Here is an 18584-nt window from a genome sequence, read left to right on the forward strand (position 1 = left end):
CAGTTTAGTCATTTCCAAACTGTAAATTATATCCTTATAAACGGTGCTTAGTGATGTCATCAGTTATAATCGGAGCTTAGTGATGTCATTTCTGTCACATGACTCACTGAAACTTGTATATTATAATAAAGTCCCCCCTGTTGTAAAATATGAGGATATTAAAAGTTACATTGGAGTTCCATGGCTTGGCCTTTGGCCTCGTACCTTTATGTGGTCATGGAACTCCTCAGTGACTTATAATATCCTTATATTATACAATAGGGGGCATATATATATATATATATATATATATATATATATATATATATATATATATATATATATATATATATATATATATATATATATATATATATATATATATATATATATATATATATATATAGATAGATATAATTGATTTTTTAATCAATGGAACTGCCTGTTCTTGTCTGCACACATAAATACATAATTAGCTAACAGCACAGCCTCACCCACATCCCGTAACATGGGGATCTCACCGAGTACCTTTCCAGCATAACTGGCAGCTAATCTAAGGCTTGTAGCAGGGCAGCTGAGTTTATGGCCACTAGGTGGTGCTGTCCCTTAGCAACATTCAAACAAACAAAATCAGCAGTTCAGACTATGCAGAGAAGGAATGTTCTGGGCACACAATAAGCTGTACCCCCATACTGTACTGTCTAAGGGAAACACTATGGCACCCCCTACCCATATGTATAAATACAAATATACAGAGAGGGAATGTTCTGGGCACACAATAAGCTGTACCCCCATACTGTACTGTCTAAGGGAAACACTATGGCACCCCCTACCCATATGTATAAATACAAATATACAGAGAGGGAATGTTCTGGGCCCACAATAAGCTGTACCCCCATACTGTACTGTCTAAGGGAAACACTATGGCACCCCCTACCCATATGTATAAATACAAATATACAGAGAAGGAATGTTCTGGGCACACAATAAGCTGTACCCCCATACTGTACTGTCTAAGGGAAACACTATGGCACCTCCTACCCATATGTATAAATACAAATATACAGAGAAGGAATGTTCTGGGCACACAATAAGCTGTACCCCCATACTGTACTGTCTAAGGGAAACACTATGGCACCTCCCTCCCATATGTATAAATACAAATATACAGAGAAGGAATGTTCTGGGCGCACACCTTATTGATCCAAAACACCATAGCGTCCTCTAGATCATACGGCAGCTCCTTTGAGGCACTAAATGTAGAAAAGCGCTTGACGCTAGCGACGACTTTCTCAATACTAATCATCTCCACGGTGTAGGCCATCATAAGGGCATCGATCATAGACATGTGGGCGCTCTGGGCAAACAGAAAAGGGAAATGTTAGAAGCGGAAGATAAGCTTGTTTCCATATCAAGTTGCCTGAGATAATGAGATAATTCAGTTATATTTGCTGCTCCGGTGCGACTGGGTAACAAGCCAACAAGGTCACATACATGAACATACCGCAGCGCTGGGGAGGCAAATATTATCCCAAGGTGCAGCGCTCGCCTTAAGCACACAAACAGCTTGAAATTAATCAAAAGTAGGGAGTAAACTTTAAGGAGAACTACAGTTTTCATCATTAAGGGGTACCAATATGTTAGGCACCTCCCACCGACTCAAACTCCCACTGATTCAATGTTAGACACCCCCCCCCACTGGCTCAATGTTCAGGCACCTCCCACCGGCTCAATGGCCCGGCACCGCCCACCGACTCAATGGCCCGGCACCGCCCACCGACTCAATGGCCCGGCACCGCCCACCGACTCAATGGCCCGGCACCGCCCACCGACTCAATGGCCCGGCACCGCCCACCGACTCAATGGCCCGCACAGCCCACCGACCATGGCCCGCACCCCGACTCAATGGCCCGGCACAGCCCACCGACTCAATGGCCCGGCACAGCCCACCGACTCAATGGCCCGGCACAGCCCACCGACTCAATGGCCCGGCACAGCCCACCGACTCAATGGCCCGGCACAGCCCACCGACTCAATGGCCCGGCACAGCCCACCGACTCAATGGCCCGGCACAGCCCACCGACTCAATGGCCCGGCACAGCCCACCGACTCAATGGCCCGGCACAGCCCACCGACTCAATGGCCCGGCACAGCCCACCGACTCAATGGCCCGGCACAGCCCACCGACTCAATGGCCCGGCACAGCCCACCGACTCAATGGTCCGGCACCTCCCACCGACTCAATGGTCCGGCACCTCCCACCGACTCAATGGTCCGGCACCTCCCACCGACTCAATGGTCCGGCACCTCCCACTGACTCAATGGTCCGGCACCTCCCACTGACTCAATGTCAGGCACCTCCCACTGTCTCAATGTCAGGCACCTCCCACTGACTCAATGGTCAGGCACCTCCCACTGTCTCAATGTCAGGCACCTCCCACTGACTCAATGTCAGGCACCTCCCACTGTCTCAATGTCAGGCACCTCCCACTGACTCAATGGTCAGGCACCTCCCATTGACTCAGTGGTCAGGCACCTCCCATTGACTCAATGTTAGGCCCCTAGTGCTTAAAACTTTCCTTCTTCTTTAAGAAGATTAGATCCGACTGCTTCCCAACATGTGGATCTGGTCCTGTTCTGGTCACCTATGTGCCGGGCCAAGAGGTAGAAGAAGGCAAATAATTCAAAAGCAATAAAAAAAAATTAAAAATAAAGACCAACTGAAAAGTTGCTTCGAATGGTCTATTCTACCACATACTTAAAGGTGAACCACCCCTTTAAGGGTATCACAATGAGGCAGTTGCATAAGCATTACAGCAAGGGCTAACATACAAGAGTAGATAAGAAAAGGTCATTGCTGTGCCCTTCAGAGCAACCGCTCTGACACCATGTGACCGGACAAAACCATAGCAGACACTGCCCATGAATTAAATTCTATGCTTTATCCCTGCAGGGCCAATATGGTGAGGGAGAACAGCGATAATATATATATATATATATATATATATATATATATATATAAATAACTTTTTACAATAATTGTAAAATTGTTGACTATATTTCGGAAGACGACTTTTATGTTCATTACGGCAAAAAGTGTGTGTTGGGTGAAGTTCCCCTTTAACTGTATTAAAAAGCAACCGTATAAATAATCACTCCCCCCTGCCCCTTTATTATTTCCGCTGTCTAATTTAGCTTGCCCTGCAGCTGAGACCATGGCGCAGTGTTGCCAATCTATACTGTATAGGGGATATTGATTGGCTAGAGAGGGCAAACGCCGCCCAGCTGCACCCAGAGCAGCAACAATGCAGGCAGGAGAAAGGGCCCAAGAAATATTGTCTCTAGGGCCAAGTAACTTCTTGTTGTACAGGTATGGGATCCGTTGTAAATATAATTACCCCTTTTTGGGGGCAGAGCAGCCCTATTGGGTTTATTTAATGGTTAAATGATTCCCTTTTCTCTGTAATAATAAAACAGTACCTGTACTTGATCCCAACTAAGATATAATTACCCCTTATTGGGGGCAGAGCAGCCCTATTGGGTTTATTTAATGGTTAAATGATTCCCTTTTCTCTGTAATAATACAACAGTACCTGTACTTGATCCCAACTAAGATATAATTACCCCTTATTGGGGGCAGAACAGCCCTATTGGGGTTATTTAATGGTTAAATGATTCCCTTTTCTCTGTAATAATAAAACAGTACCTGTACTTGATCCCAACTAAGATATAATTACCCCGTATTGGGGCAGAACAGCCCTATTGGGTATATTTCATGGTTAAATGATTCCCTTTTCTCTGTAATAATAAAACAGTACCTGTACTTGATCCCAACTAAGATATAATTACCCCTTATTGGGGGCAGAACAGCCCTATTGGGTTTATTTAATGGTTAAATGATTCCCTTTTCTCTGTAATAATAAAACAGTACCTGTACTTGATCCCAACTAAGATATAATTACCCCTTATTGGGGGGGAATTATATCTGAATTATTTGGGAGACAGGCTTTCTGTAATTCGGAGCTTTCTGTATAACGGATCTCATACCTGTATTGCCAAAATGGAGGAGGGGGGTTATGGTCTGAGAATGCATGGAGCAAACAATAGACATCGTTCAATACTGACCATTTTGATTGGAGAGCAGCTGAGGTCCGAATCGGACACAGGTGCCTCGTCGCTCTCCATGACGTAAATGCCCTTCTGGGATAAAGCCTGAATGACGGGTTGGTGACCCTGCAGGGCGGCCACCTGGTCCCCTTTTAGGATGAGGCTGCAGACCCGGCAGTAGAGCTCGCTGGAGAGGAGCAGCTTGATGACAGGTGGCTTGATGTGCTCCTGCTCGTACTGATCTGTATAGAAAGGGTCCTTCAGCTCCTCCGGGACGTTATCTGGGGACAAAGCACACAAATACAGGTTAGGAATCATTACACCCGGAAATTAGAGACCCCCCCCTGGAATCAGGAAACCCCACTTTCAAGGGGAAATAAAATAAACACTGCCATACGTAATCCAGACATTTATAGGGGAAGCGGCCATGTTTAATTCTCTTAATCAAGCCGTTAACAGTCTGAGCAGATGAGATCTTTTGTGTAAATTGTGTATCCCCCCCCCCCCCCTACACGTGTGCCCTGAGCAGCTGGTAGTCGCTTAGGGATATAATGACACACATCCCTTTGATGAATGACAATGGGCCCCCGGCTTGGGAATACTTACCCCAGGTTCTATCGGAATAAGAGACCTTAGTGGGTAGATTTAGGTGTACTGGTTATTTCTACACATTTTAGTCAACTTATCCTGGTATTCTAACCATTGCTTGGTTGGCAGCGTGAATAAAGACAGCAACAAGGTAAAAAAAACATAAATGGAGCATAAATGTAGTTAACCTGTGCCTCCCTGTCATCAGTAATGTTCAGATGTCACCCTCAGCCGCCATTGCTAATTCCTACCATTACTGGCAGCCAAAGCAGAACTCCCAGAATCCCTCTGCACAGCAAACTGGCAAGGGATGCTGGGAGATTGCGTTAGTGGATGTTATTGGCCCCAGACAACTGTATATTTACAATAAAACAGATGAAGGGCTATAGCATATGAGGCATAATTTTAACTGTTCTATATCAGTCTGGGGGCAGTGGGGTAACTATATAGGAAGCAGACCCCAGGGGGGCCTGGACTGTGGGGTCCGCTTCCTTTATAGTTGTTCTTATCCCAAGAAAGTTTGCGTGCCCCCTGAGATATTTGCAATTGGTCTTCGTTTTTTGATTATCGGCTCTCTGGTTTGGAATTTAAGAAGTTATCTGGTTGCTAGGGTCCATTTTACCTTAGTAACCAGGGAGTGGTTTGAGAGATTGACAGATATATGAATAGTAGAGGGACTGAATAGAAAGATAAGGAATAAAAAGTAACAATAACAATAAAACTGGAGCCTCACAGAGCAATAGGTTTTGGATGCCGGGGTCAGCTATCCTGTTGCTAGGGCTCAAATTACCTTAGCAACCAGGGAGTGGTTTGAGAGAGTGACTGATATATAAATAGGGGAGGGGCTGAATAGAAAGATAAGGAATAAAAAGTAACAATAACTATAAAACTGGAGCCTCACAGAGCAATAGGTTTTGGATGCCGGGGTCAGCTATCCTGTTGCTAGGGCTCAAATTACCTTAGCAACCAGGGAGTGGTTTGAGAGAGTGACTGATATATAAATAGGGGAGGGGCTGAATAGAAAGAGAAGGAATAAAAAGTAACAATAACTATAAAACTGGAGCCTCACAGAGCAATAGGGTTTGGCTGCCGGGGTCAGCGACCCCCATTTGAAAGTTGAAAAGAGGCAGAAGGAAAATAATTCAAAAACTATAAACAATGAAGACCATTAGAAAAGTTGCTTAGTATTGGCCATTCTATAACATATTAAAACTTGTGTTAATCCCTTTTTCAATTATCATTAATAGTTAGGTTGCTATGGTCAACTATCTTAGGAACCAGAAAAAGGGTTAAATCATAAATCAGGCCAACAGCAAGCTGCCCCGGTACTTTCCTAGCCCAGAGACGTGGGGATGTGATGTGGGGATGGCGGAGGGAAAGGGTAAGTTAAATTTCTGATATATATATATATATATATATATATATATATATATATAAAAGGCCCATTTATCACTTGAGCTGCTGTTGTGGAGGTACAACCCCCCAGGGTATTTAGCCGGGCAAATATAATTGCAGGATGGGGTGGGGGTAACAGACAGCTGATTGTTATTCCCATGCTGGAGGCTGGTTTGTGTTGCTGTAGTAGAATTCCCACTAATGTTTAACCCTACATTATGATGGAGGATGCTGGGAATTGTAGTTCTGCAAGAGCTGTCCCTGCTATAGAGCAAGCTAGTAGTCTTGTATTTCTCTCCGACAGACAGAGAGACAGGCAAGGGGAATCATGGGAGAGTGAGTAAATGGGATGTGCCATTCTATTATGTGCTGCTGTGCAATAACACAGGCTCTTAATGGCTTCTCCCCCCTTTACTTTTAATTAACTGCGCGCTATTACGAACTGGAACATTATGGCTCTGCAACACGGCAGCTCCCACTGCCATTCCCACATCTATATGTGCCAGCATCCCCCTGCCCCTGCCAGAGAGACAAGATGGCAGTTACTGAGGCACTGACACATGTACATTATACAGAATGCCAGCTGATCCCTTTAAAGGGGATGTAAACCCTTTCCCTTCTCTGCACTGCTGGTTCTGACTCCTGATACAACTCCCCAATATCCATTCATTCCTCATTCTCACTGGGTTTATAGTTATGTGTAACTGTCACTGTGTCTGTCCCTTTCCCTTCCCTGCACTGCTGGTTCTGACTCCTGATACAACTCCCCAATACCCATTCATTCCTCATTCTCACTGGGTTTATAGTTATGTGTAACTGTCACTGTGTCTGTCTCTTTCCCTTCCCTGCACTGCTGGTTCTGACTCCTGATACAACTCCCCAATATCCATTCATTCCTCATTCTCACTGGGTTTATAGTTATGTGTAACTGTCACTGTGTCTGTCCCTTTCCCTTCCCTGCACTGCTGGTTCTGACTCCTGATACAACTCCCCAATACCCATTCATTCCTCATTCTCACTGGGTTTATAGTTATGTGTAACTGTCACTGTGTCTGTCCCTTTCCCTTCCCTGCACTGCTGGTTCTGACTCCTGATACAACTCCCCAATATCCATTCATTCCTCATTCTCACTGGGTAAAACATTGTATTTCTCCCCAAAACTGGGAACATTACACTTTTTTAGAACTCAAGTAAGATGATAGGGTTAAAAAACATCACACAGTAAATAGTATAATAATCCCTTGTTCTGTATGTAAAACAACTGCAATAAACCCCACTCTCTGTAGTTCCAGGGAATAGGGAACAAACGCCACAAGGTCCCAATGATCTTGCAAATCAAGCAACTTTTCAATTGGTCTTCATTATTTCACTTTTTTAGTTTTTGAATTATTTGCCTCTCTCTTCTGCCTTTTTGCAGCTTTCAAATGGGGGTCACTGACCCCGGCAGCCAAACCCTATTGCTCTGTGAGGCTCCAGTTTTATTCTTATTGTTACTTTTTATTCCTTATCTTTCTATTCAGCCCCTATCCTATTCATATATCATGTCTCGCATTCAAACCACAACCTGGTTGCCAAGGTAGCTTGGATCCTAGCAACCAAATAGTTTCTGAAACTCAAAGCTGTGGCAGTATTTGCTCATACTCGGAGGATCGTAGTAAGGGATTTCAAGGTGAAAGTCAGCGGTGAGGCCTGCGTTACTATTATACAGCTTGCAGGGCCCTGTTGCCAGAGAGCATTAGCCCAAATAACTTGCCCGGAGCTGCCCAGAGATGCCCCATCCTTTCATTGCAAGTGACAGGGAGCCGGGAAGCTCTGGTTTGTGGATTGTTTACGAGACTGGATGGCGAGACAGGGGCCACTTCCTGCTCTGGCAACTCTGCCTCCCAAACTGCCTAAACCCTCCAGAAATACCAGAACCACTGCCTTTAATTTTCTTTTTTTATTTCATTATGGTTTGCCTAATGATTATTATCCTTTAATTACATAGCGCAACATCAATCTAAGGTCCCTATCCCATTCCCATCAGCCCCAGTGAGCTTACAATCTAAGGTCCCTATCCCATTCCCATCAGCCCCTGCCCCAGTGAGCTTACAATCTAAGGGCCCTATCACAATCCCATCAGTCCCTGCCCCAGTGAGCTTACAATCTAAGGTCCCTATCACATTCCCATCAGCCCCTGCCCCAGTGAGCTTACAATCTAAGGTCCCTATTACATTCCCATCAGTCCCTGCCCCAGTGAGCTTACAATCTAAGGTCCCTATTACATTCCCATCAGCCCCTGCCCCAGTGAGCTTACAATCTAAGGTCCCTATCACATTCCCATCAGCCCCTGCCCCAGTGAGCTTACAATCTAAGGTCCCTATTACATTCCCATCAGCCCCTGCCCCAGTGAGCTTACAATCTAAGGTCCCTATCACATTCCCATCAGCCCCTGCCCCAGTGAGCTTACAATCTAAGGCCCCTATCACATTCCCATCAGCCCCTGCCCCAGTGAGCTTACAGTCTAAGGTCCCTATCACATTCCCATCAGCCCCTGCCCCAGTGGAGTATACAATCTAAGGTCCCTATCACATTCCCATCAGCCCCTGCCCCAGTGAGCTTACAATCTAAGGTCCCTATCACATTCCCATCAGCCCCTGCCCCAGTGAGCTTACAATCTAAGGTCCCTATCACATTCCCATCAGTCCCTGCCCCAGTGAGCTCACAATCTAAGGTCCCTATCACATTCCCATCAGCCCCTGCCCAGTGGAGTATACAATCAAAGGTCCCTATCACATTCCCATCAGCCCCTGCCCCAGTGGAGTATACAATCTAAGGTCCCTATCAAATTCCCACCAGCCCCTGCCCCAGTGGAGTATACAATCTAAGGTCCCTATCACATTCCCATCAGGCCCTGCCCCAGTGAGCTTACAATCTAAGGTCCCTATCACATTCCCATCAGTCCCTGCCCCAGTGAGCTTACAATCTAAGGTCCCTATCCCATTCCCATCAGTCCCTGCCCCAGTGAGCTTACAATCTAAGGTCCCTATCACATTCCCATCAGTCCCTGCCCCAGTGAGCTTACAATCTAAGGTCCCTAGGTAATAGGAGTGATCAATGAGCCCCTGAAAAACAAACCTGCCCAATGAACACCTGGCCAAGTTTTATTCTGTAAAACTATTTAGTGAATAGGGGTGGCTGACCTCTCGAGCACAAAACCCGGTGAACATTCTTAGCATTCTATCCAGATAAAGAGAGCGCATTGTTACCTATTCCGTAGGCCTTCGCACAAATCCACTGTAAGTTAGCAGCAATCTTAGCCCTGAACGAGTCGTACATATCGAGCGGCACCACCTCCACCGTGCCGTCAGCCAAGGACTCCATTTTTCTTCTGGTGCCGTCGCCGGAAGCGCTTAGGCCAACGTCCACCATCTGCAATAAACAGAGAGACACGGGAAGTTGTGTTAGAGACCATCTGCATTCTTATAATTCCATAGCGCGACTTGCCAATAGCAAAAGGCTTGCATTCTGACACTGGCCTGCCGCAAATTACAGGTTGCTGTTGGAAAAAAAGTATTTTCTGTCCACTGGTTCCGACTCTTGAAACAATATTGCAGAAGTCACTTCAGGTTCAAATTGGCTAATCAGCTACAGCGGTTTCAGGAGTCAGAACCGGCCATGGAGAGACTTTACAGCAGCCAGCCAGATACTGATTTCAGTAGCAAATATATTTCCAATCCAAATACATATATTGGAACACTGCTTATAATTACATTTGTTTTAATTACGCACAAAGGGCAGTTTTTAGGTGGTATTCCCCTTTAAAAATGATTTCTAAAAATAAAAACAGTCATTTCCTATGAATTTGGGCAACAAATGAAGCTGGAATTGCCTTGTAGAGATGCTCAGAGGGGTCTTTTGTTACACTAACCCTATTATCCAGCAGCAGCAATGCATTCTGGTCATTGTAGTTTTGGGCGAGTTATATATTATGCGACTTTATAACAAGACACAGGCCCAATTTCAATGGCAGTCTGTTAGCCCTTGGCCGATGATATATACATGGGCCAGTAAGAACTCCCAACTCCGCCTCTCCAGATCAAGTTGGCAGCTTATTGGCCTGTGTATGGGGCCCTTGTCCAATCACAATCTGGATAGAAACCATAGTGATGATGCAGACTTGTCCCTAGGCCCCCATTATGATCCAATTACTGGCCCAGGGGGACCATAGACTGGATCACCCTGATTTGCCCCACTGCATTGGCTGAGATCTGAGCAAACGAGAGGGGGTCCCACTTATTAAGTGCATGCATGTTAAATAACACCCCCCCACCTAACAGGACCTCCTTTATAGGGCGGGCAATACCATTAAAACAATAGTTTTTAATTGTATTGCTCTATCAACCTGAGAGAAGCAATTTCATGGTGATAGTTGCCCTTTAATTCTAACGAAAGTAAAAATGGTTCAGATTTTCTACATGGGTGCTATTTTTCTCCCCCCCCCCCGACCCAACAAGTTCACACCTACAGATTACACTCACAATAGGCAGAAGAGAGACAGCTTAGTACAATGAATAACAAAAGGCTGAGCCCCTTTTTTTTCCTCTTTCCTGATAGGTCTAAAATCTTGAAAGGGAGAGAGAATGGGGCAGCACGTATTTGCCTATAGCCCCAAATCCTCGTAGGGAGGGGGGCAGCTTTTGTGGGGATTGGCTTGTGCTGCAGGATAATTGTGTGTTTTGCCTGAGTTCACAGATTATTCCCAAACATCAAATATACAAAGGCAGCTGCTGACACGGGCAAAGCAGATAATCCCACCCTGTCTCCTCCTCGGGGGGTCGGCATCCTTCCTTATATCCCGGGCCCCTTCCTACGTAAACACTGTCCTGATCTTCTTCCTGTTGTGGCCCTCTCCCTGCACTAAGCCTGGCTCGTTCCTGTACGGCCTGCAGCAGGATCTTAATCCATTTTATATCTTAGTTGGGATCAAGTACAGGTACTGTTTTATTATTACAGAGAAAAGGGAATCATTTAACCATTAAATAAACCCAATAGGGCTGTTCTGCCCCAATAAGGGGTAATTATATCTTAGTTGGGATCAAGTACAGGTACTGTTTTATTATTACAGAGAAAAAGGGAATCATGTAACCGTTAAATAAACCGAATGGGGCAGTTCTTCCCCAATAAGGGGTAATTATATCTTAGTTGGGATCAAGTACAGGTACTGTTTTATTATTACAGAGAAAAGGGAATCATTTAACCATGAAATAAACCCAATAGGGCCGTTCTGCCCCAATAAGGGGTAATTATATCTTAGTTGGGATCAAGTACAGGTACTGTTTTATTATTACAGAGAAAAGGGAATCATTTAACCATGAAATAAACCCAATAGGGCCGTTCTGCCCCAATAAGGGGTAATTATATCTTAGTTGGGATCAAGTACAGGTACTGTTTTATTATTACAGAGAAAAGGGAATCATTTAACCATGAAATAAACCCAATAGGGCCGTTCTGCCCCAATAAGGGGTAATTATATCTTAGTTGGGATCAAGTACAGGTACTGTTTTATTATTACAGAGAAAAGGGAATCATTTAACCATGAATTAACCCAATAGGGCCGTTCTGCCCCAATAAGGGGTAATTATATCTTAGTTGGGATCAAGTACAGGTACTGTTTTATTATTACAGAGGAAAGGGAATCATTTAACCATTAAATAAACCCAATAGGGCTGTTCTGCCCCAATAAGGGGTAATTATATCTTAGTTGGGATCAAGTACAGGTACTGTTTTATTATTACAGAGGAAAGGGAATCATTTAACCATTAAATAAACCCAATAGGGCTGTTCTGCCCCAATAAGGGGTAATTATATCTTAGTTGGGATCAAGTACAGGTACTGTTTTATTATTACAGAGAAAAGGGAATCATTTTTATGAAATAAAAATTATTTGCTTATAATGGGGTCAATGGGAGATATCCAGAAAGTTCCGAAATACAGAAAGGCTAACGGGTCCCATACCTGTACCTCCAAGTGACTATAACTGCTGACTTTCTGCCCCAGCCGGCACTCCTCTGAAAGAGTAATGGTTCAGCCCCCCACATATCACCTTTCAGACAGGCAACTAGAAACCCAAAAATACCTTTCTATGAAAGGGCACTGGACTCACGGAATTCCCTGCAGGCACGTATGCTTTACTGTAAATGCAAAGATGGCCGAACAGATATACAGACCCTCTCCTATTCATATTCCCCCCCTCTTCTACTTTTTGTTCAGCAGCTATCTGGTTGCTAGGGCCTTATTTACCCTAGCAACCAGATAGCGGCTGAACAAAAAGGTCGAAAAACAGTGAAGAATAAAATATTAAATCCATTAAAAGGTGAACTAGCCCTTTAAGGACCCACTGAGCAAAATGTTGAGATGAAAATTGTTTCAGGTACTGTCAATGTCTATGGGAATCTAACACCATCTCTGCTTGCCTGAATTCCAACATAGAGGGATATCCAGACTAGCTGGCATCATTCAGCTCTGAATGTGCCCAGAGCACAGATTGGCACAAGTACAAGGCCTGCTGGGAAATACAAACAGTCCGAGAGCACAGCAGTGGGTGACATTTAGGCCGGTGCTTGACGAGGCCACAGCGTGAGGCCAACTGGCAGTGTGCTGGCGGGTAAGCAGCGTACAGCGGCTTTATATTTATATTATTATATCATTATATGCTGCTATACAAACAGATACATAATATCGTCTGCCCTTCATTGTATCCTACATCTATTGGGCCCCCGCAAACGAGAATGCCAGCCCCGTGCCAACGTGCCATATACGCATACTGGCATCCTACAGGCTCTTTGTTGTCTGCCCTTGCCCCCTAACCCAGCCAAAATCAGTCCTCCTATGCGTACATAAACATAATAATGTATACAGATGTGCCCACGGGGTTTCCAGCAGCCCTTGCAATACCCTTGGTCATAAAACACCTATAAATGTATGCATACAGTATGTAGGGCACACAGGCAGGAATGCCATCCCATACTATGAAACAGCTGGGGGCACCCAGACCTGAGAGTGGAGGCCCAAAAGGCCCTTACTAAACAGAAAAATTACAGCCCTGCATATATAGTTACAACTATAAGCTTAAAGACATACCTACCCAGGGAACCTAATATCCACATATATCTGTCCAAATATACAGGCTGCCCAGCGGCCCTGCCATTCCCCAGACTAAGCGCTGCCCAAATATACAGACTGCCCAGCGGCCCTGCCATTCCCCAGACTAAGCGCTGCCCAAATATACAGGCTGCCCAGCGGCCCTGCCATTCCCCAGACTAAGCACTGCCCAAATATACAGGCTGCCCAGCGGCCCCGCCATTCCCCAGACTAAGCGCTGCCCAAATATACAGGCTGCCCAGCGGCCCTGCCATTCCCCAGACTAAACACTGCCCAAATATACAGGCTGCCCAGCGGCCCTGCCATTCCCCAGACTAAACACTGCCCAAATATACAGACTGCCCAGCGGCCCTGCCATTCCCCAGACTAAGCACTGCCCAAATATACAGGCTGCCCAGCGGCCCTGCCATTCCCCAGACTAAGCGCTGCCCAAATATACAGGCTGCCCAGCGGCCCTGCCATTCCCCAGACTAAGCGCTGCCCAAATATACAGGCTGCCCAGCGGCCCTGCCATTCCCCAGACTAAACACTGCCCAAATATACAGGCTGCCCAGCGGCCCTGCCATTCCCCAGACTAAACACTGCCCAAATATACAGACTGCCCAGCGGCCCTGCCATTCCCCAGACTAAACACTGCCCAAATATACAGACTGCCCAGCGGCCCTGCCATTCCCCAGACTAAGCGCTGCCCAAATATACAGGCTGCCCAGCGGCCCTGCCATTCCCCAGACTAAGCGCTGCCCAAATATACAGGCTGCCCAGCGGCCCTGCCATTCCCCAGACTAAGCGCTGCCCAAATATACAGGCTGCCCAGCGGCCCTGCCAAACGCCAGACTAAGCGCTGCCCAAATATACAGGCTGCCCAGCGGCCCTGCCATTCCCCAGACTAAGCACTGCCCAAATATACAGGCTGCCCAGCGGCCCTGCCATTCCCCAGACTAAGCGCTGCCCAAATATACAGGCTGCCCAGCGGCCCTGCCATTCCCCAGACTAAACACTGCCCAAATATACAGGCTGCCCAGCGGCCCTGCCATTCCCCAGACTAAGCGCTGCCCAAATATACAGGCTGCCCAGCGGCCCTGCCATTCCCCAGACTAAGCACTGCCCAAATATACAGGCTGCCCAGCGGCCCTGCCATTCCCCAGACTAAGCACTGCCCAAATATACAGGCTGCCCAGCGGCCCTGCCATTCCCCAGACTAAGCACTGCCCAAATATACAGTCTGCCCAGCGGCCCTGCCATTCCCCAGACTAAGCACTGCCCAAATATACAGTCTGCCCAGCGGCCCTGCCATTCCCCAGACTAAGCACTGCCCAAATATACAGTCTGCCCAGCGGCCCCGCCATTCCCCAGACTAAGCGCTGCCCAAATATACAGGCTGCCCAGCGGCCCTGCCATTCCCCAGACCAAACACTGCCTAATATACAGGCTGCCCAGCGGCCCTGCCATTCCCCAGACTAAACACTGCCCAAATATACAGGCTGCCCAGCGGCCCTGCCATTCCCCAGACTAAACACTGCCCAAATATACAGGCTGCCCAGCGGCCCTGCCATTCCCCAGACCAAACACTGCCTAATATACAGGCTGCCCAGCGGCCCTGCCATTCCCCAGACTAAACACTGCCCAAATATACAGGCTGCCCAGCGGCCCTGCCATTCCCCAGACTAAACACTGCCCAAATATACAGGCTGCCCAGCGGCCCTGCCATTCCCCAGACTAAGCACTGCCAAATATACAGGCTGCCCAGCGGCCCTGCCATTCCCCAGACTAAACACTGCCCAAATATACAGGCTGCCCAGCGGCCCTGCCATTCCCCAGACTAAGCACTGCCCAAATATACAGGCTGCCCAGCGGCCCTGCCATTCCCCAGACTAAGCGCTGCCCAAATATACAGGCTGCCCAGCGGCCCTGCCATTCCCCAGACTAAGCACTGCCCAAATATACAGGCTGCCCAGCGGCCCCCCCATTCCCCAGACTAAACACTGCCTAATATACAGGCTGCCCAGCGGCCCTGCCATTCCCCAGACTAAGCGCTGCCCAAATATACAGGCTGCCCAGCGGCCCTGCCATACGCCAGACTAAGCACTGCCCAAATATACAGTCTGCCCAGCGGCCCCGCCATTCCCCAGACTAAGCGCTGCCCAAATATACAGGCTGCCCAGCGGCCCTGCCATTCCCCAGACCAAACACTGCCCAAATATAAAGGCTGCCCAGCGGCCCTGCCATTCCCCAGACCAAACACTGCCTAATATACAGGCTGCCCAGCGGCCCTGCCATTCCCCAGACTAAACACTGCCCAAATATACAGGCTGCCCAGCGGCCCTGCCATTCCCCAGACTAAACACTGCCCAAATATACAGGCTGCCCAGCGGCCCTGCCATTCCCCAGACTAAGCACTGCCAAAATATACAGGCTGCCCAGCGGCCCTGCCATTCCCCAGACTAAACACTGCCCAAATATACAGGCTGCCCAGCGGCCCTGCCATTCCCCAGACTAAGCACTGCCCAAATATACAGGCTGCCCAGCGGCCCTGCCATTCCCCAGACTAAGCACTGCCCAAATATACAGGCTGCCCAGCGGCCCTGCCATTCCCCAGTATATGCACTGCCCAAATATACAGGCTGCCCAGCGGCCCTGCCATTCCCCAGACTAAGCACTGCCCAAATATACAGTCTGCCCAGCGGCCCTGCCATTCCCCAGACTAAGCGCTGCCCAAATATACAGGCTGCCCAGCGGCCCTGCCATTCCCCAGACTAAGCACTGCCCAAATATACAGGCTGCCCAGCGGCCCCGCCATTCCCCAGACTAAACACTGCCTAATATACAGGCTGCCCAGCGGCCCTGCCATTCCCCAGACTAAGCGCTGCCCAAATATACAGGCTGCCCAGCTGCCCTGCCATTCCCCAGACTAAGCGCTGCCCAAATATACAGGCTGCCCCAGCTGCCCTGCCATTCCCCAGTATATGCACTGCCCAAATATACAGTCTGCCCAGCAGCCCTGCCATTCCCCAGACTAAGCACTGCCCAAATATACAGACTGCCCAGCGGCCCTGCCATTCCCCAGACTAAGCACTGCCCAAATATACAGGCTGCCCAGCGGCCCTGCCATTCCCCAGACTAAACACTGCCCAAATATACAGGCTGCCCAGCGGCCCTGCCATTCCCCAGACTAAACACTGCCCAAATATACAGGCTGCCCAGCGGCCCTGCCATTCCCCAGACTAAGCGCTGCCCAAATATACAGGCTGCCCAGCGGCCCTGCCATTCCCCAGACTAAGCGCTGCCCAAATATATAGGCTGCCCAGCGGCCCTGCCATTCCCCAGACTAAACACTGCCCAAATATAAAGGCTGCCCAGCGGCCCTGCCATTCCCCAGACTAAACACTGCCTAATATACAGGCTGCCCAGCGGCCCTGCCATTCCCCAGACTAAGCACTGCCCAAATATACAGGCTGCCCAGCGGCCCTGCCATTCCCCAGACTAAACACTGCCTAATATACAGGCTGCCCAGCGGCCCTGCCATTCCCCAGACTAAACACTGCCCAAATATACAGGCTGCCCAGCGGCCCTGCCATTCCCCAGACTAAGCACTGCCCAAATATACAGGCTGCCCAGCGGCCCCGCCATTCCCCAGACTAAGCACTGCCCAAATATACAGGCTGCCCAGCGGCCCTGCCATTCCCCAGACTAAGCACTGCCCAAATATACAGGCTGCCCAGCGGCCCTGCCATTCCCCAGACTAAGCGCTGCCCAAATATACAGACTGCCCAGCGGCCCTGCCATTCCCCAGACTAAACACTGCCTAATATACAGGCTGCCCAGCTGCCCTGCCATTCCCCAGACTAAGCACTGCCCAAATATACAGGCTGCCCAGCGGCCCTGCCATTCCCCAGACTAAGCACTGCCCAAATATACAGGCTGCCCAGCGGCCCTGCCATTCCCCAGACTAAGCACTGCCCAAATATACAGGCTGCCCAGCGGCCCCGCCATTCCCCAGACTAAGCACTGCCCAAATATACAGTCTGCCCAGCGGCCCCGCCATTCCCCAGACTAAACACTGCCCAAATATACAGGCTGCCCAGCGGCCCCGCCATTCCCCAGACTAAACACTGCCTAATATACAGGCTGCCCAGCGGCCCTGCCATTCCCCAGACTAAACACTGCCCAAATATACAGACTGCCCAGCGGCCCTGCCATTCCCCAGACTAAGCACTGCCCAAATATACAGGCTGCCCAGCGGCCCTGCCATTCCCCAGACTAAGCACTGCCCAAATATACAGGCTGCCCAGCTGCCCTGCCATTAGCCAGACTAAACACTGCCCAAATATACAGGCTGCCAAGCGGCCCTGCCATTGCCCAGACCAAACACTGCCCAAATATACAGGCTGCCCAGCGGCCCTGCCATTCCCCAGACTAAGCGCTGCCCAAATATACAGGCTGCCCAGCGGCCCTGCCATTCCCCAGACTAAGCGCTGGCCAAATATACAGGCTGCCCAGCGGCCCTGCCATTCCCCAGACTAAGCACTGCCCAAATATACAGGCTGCCCAGCGGCCCTGCCATTCCCCAGACTAAACACTGCCCAAATATACAGGCTGCCCAGCGGCCCTGCCATTCCCCAGACTAAGCACTGCCCAAATATACAGACTGCCCAGCGGCCCTGCCATTCCCCAGACTAAGCACTGCCCAAATATACAGGCTGCCAAGCGGCCCTGCCATTCCCCAGACTAAACACTGCCCAAATATACAGGCTGCCCAGCGGCCCTGCCATTCCCCAGACTAAGCGCTGCCCAAATATACAGGCTGCCCAGCGGCCCTGCCATTCCCCAGACTAAACACTGCCCAAATATACAGGCTGCCCAGCGGCCCTGCCATTCCCCAGACTAAGCACTGCCCAAATATACAGGCGGCCCTGCCATTCCCCAGACTAAGCACTGCCCAAATATACAGGCTGCCCAGCGGCCCCGCCATTCCCCAGACTAAGCACTGCCCAAATATACAGGCTGCCCAGCGGCCCCGCCATTCCCCAGACTAAACACTGCCCAAATATACAGGCTGCCCAGCGGCCCCGCCATTCCCCAGACTAAACACTGCCTAATATACAGGCTGCCCAGCGGCCCTGCCATTCCCCAGACTAAACACTGCCCAAATATACAGACTGCCCAGCGGCCCTGCCATTCCCCAGACTAAGCACTGCCCAAATATACAGGCTGCCCAGCGGCCCTGCCATTCCCCAGACTAAGCACTGCCCAAATATACAGGCTGCCAAGCGGCCCTGCCATTCCCCAGACTAAGCACTGCCCAAATATACAGGCTGCCCAGCGGCCCTGCCATTCCCCAGACTAAACACTGCCCAAATATACAGGCTGCCCAG

General features: G+C 48.9%; 1 protein-coding gene across 2 annotated transcripts in view; it reads right to left on the bottom strand.

The window, feature by feature from the left end:
- Nucleotides 1-18584, bottom strand: part of camsap1 (calmodulin regulated spectrin associated protein 1) — a 49506-nt gene that overhangs the window by 28792 nt on the left and 2130 nt on the right. For both annotated transcript variants that reach the window (XM_031890724.1, XM_031890723.1), the window contains exons 2-4: nucleotides 9318-9480; nucleotides 4105-4367; nucleotides 1175-1336 (exon numbers count right to left, since the gene is read on the bottom strand). In XM_031890724.1, the coding sequence (XP_031746584.1) occupies nucleotides 1175-1336; nucleotides 4105-4367; nucleotides 9318-9480 (588 nt within the window). The remainder of the gene's footprint in view (nucleotides 1-1174; nucleotides 1337-4104; nucleotides 4368-9317; nucleotides 9481-18584) is intronic.

The sequence above is a fragment of the Xenopus tropicalis genome, chromosome 8, assembly GCF_000004195.4.
Source record: "Xenopus tropicalis strain Nigerian chromosome 8, UCB_Xtro_10.0, whole genome shotgun sequence".
In the NCBI taxonomy this organism is placed as follows: domain Eukaryota; kingdom Metazoa; phylum Chordata; class Amphibia; order Anura; family Pipidae; genus Xenopus; species Xenopus tropicalis.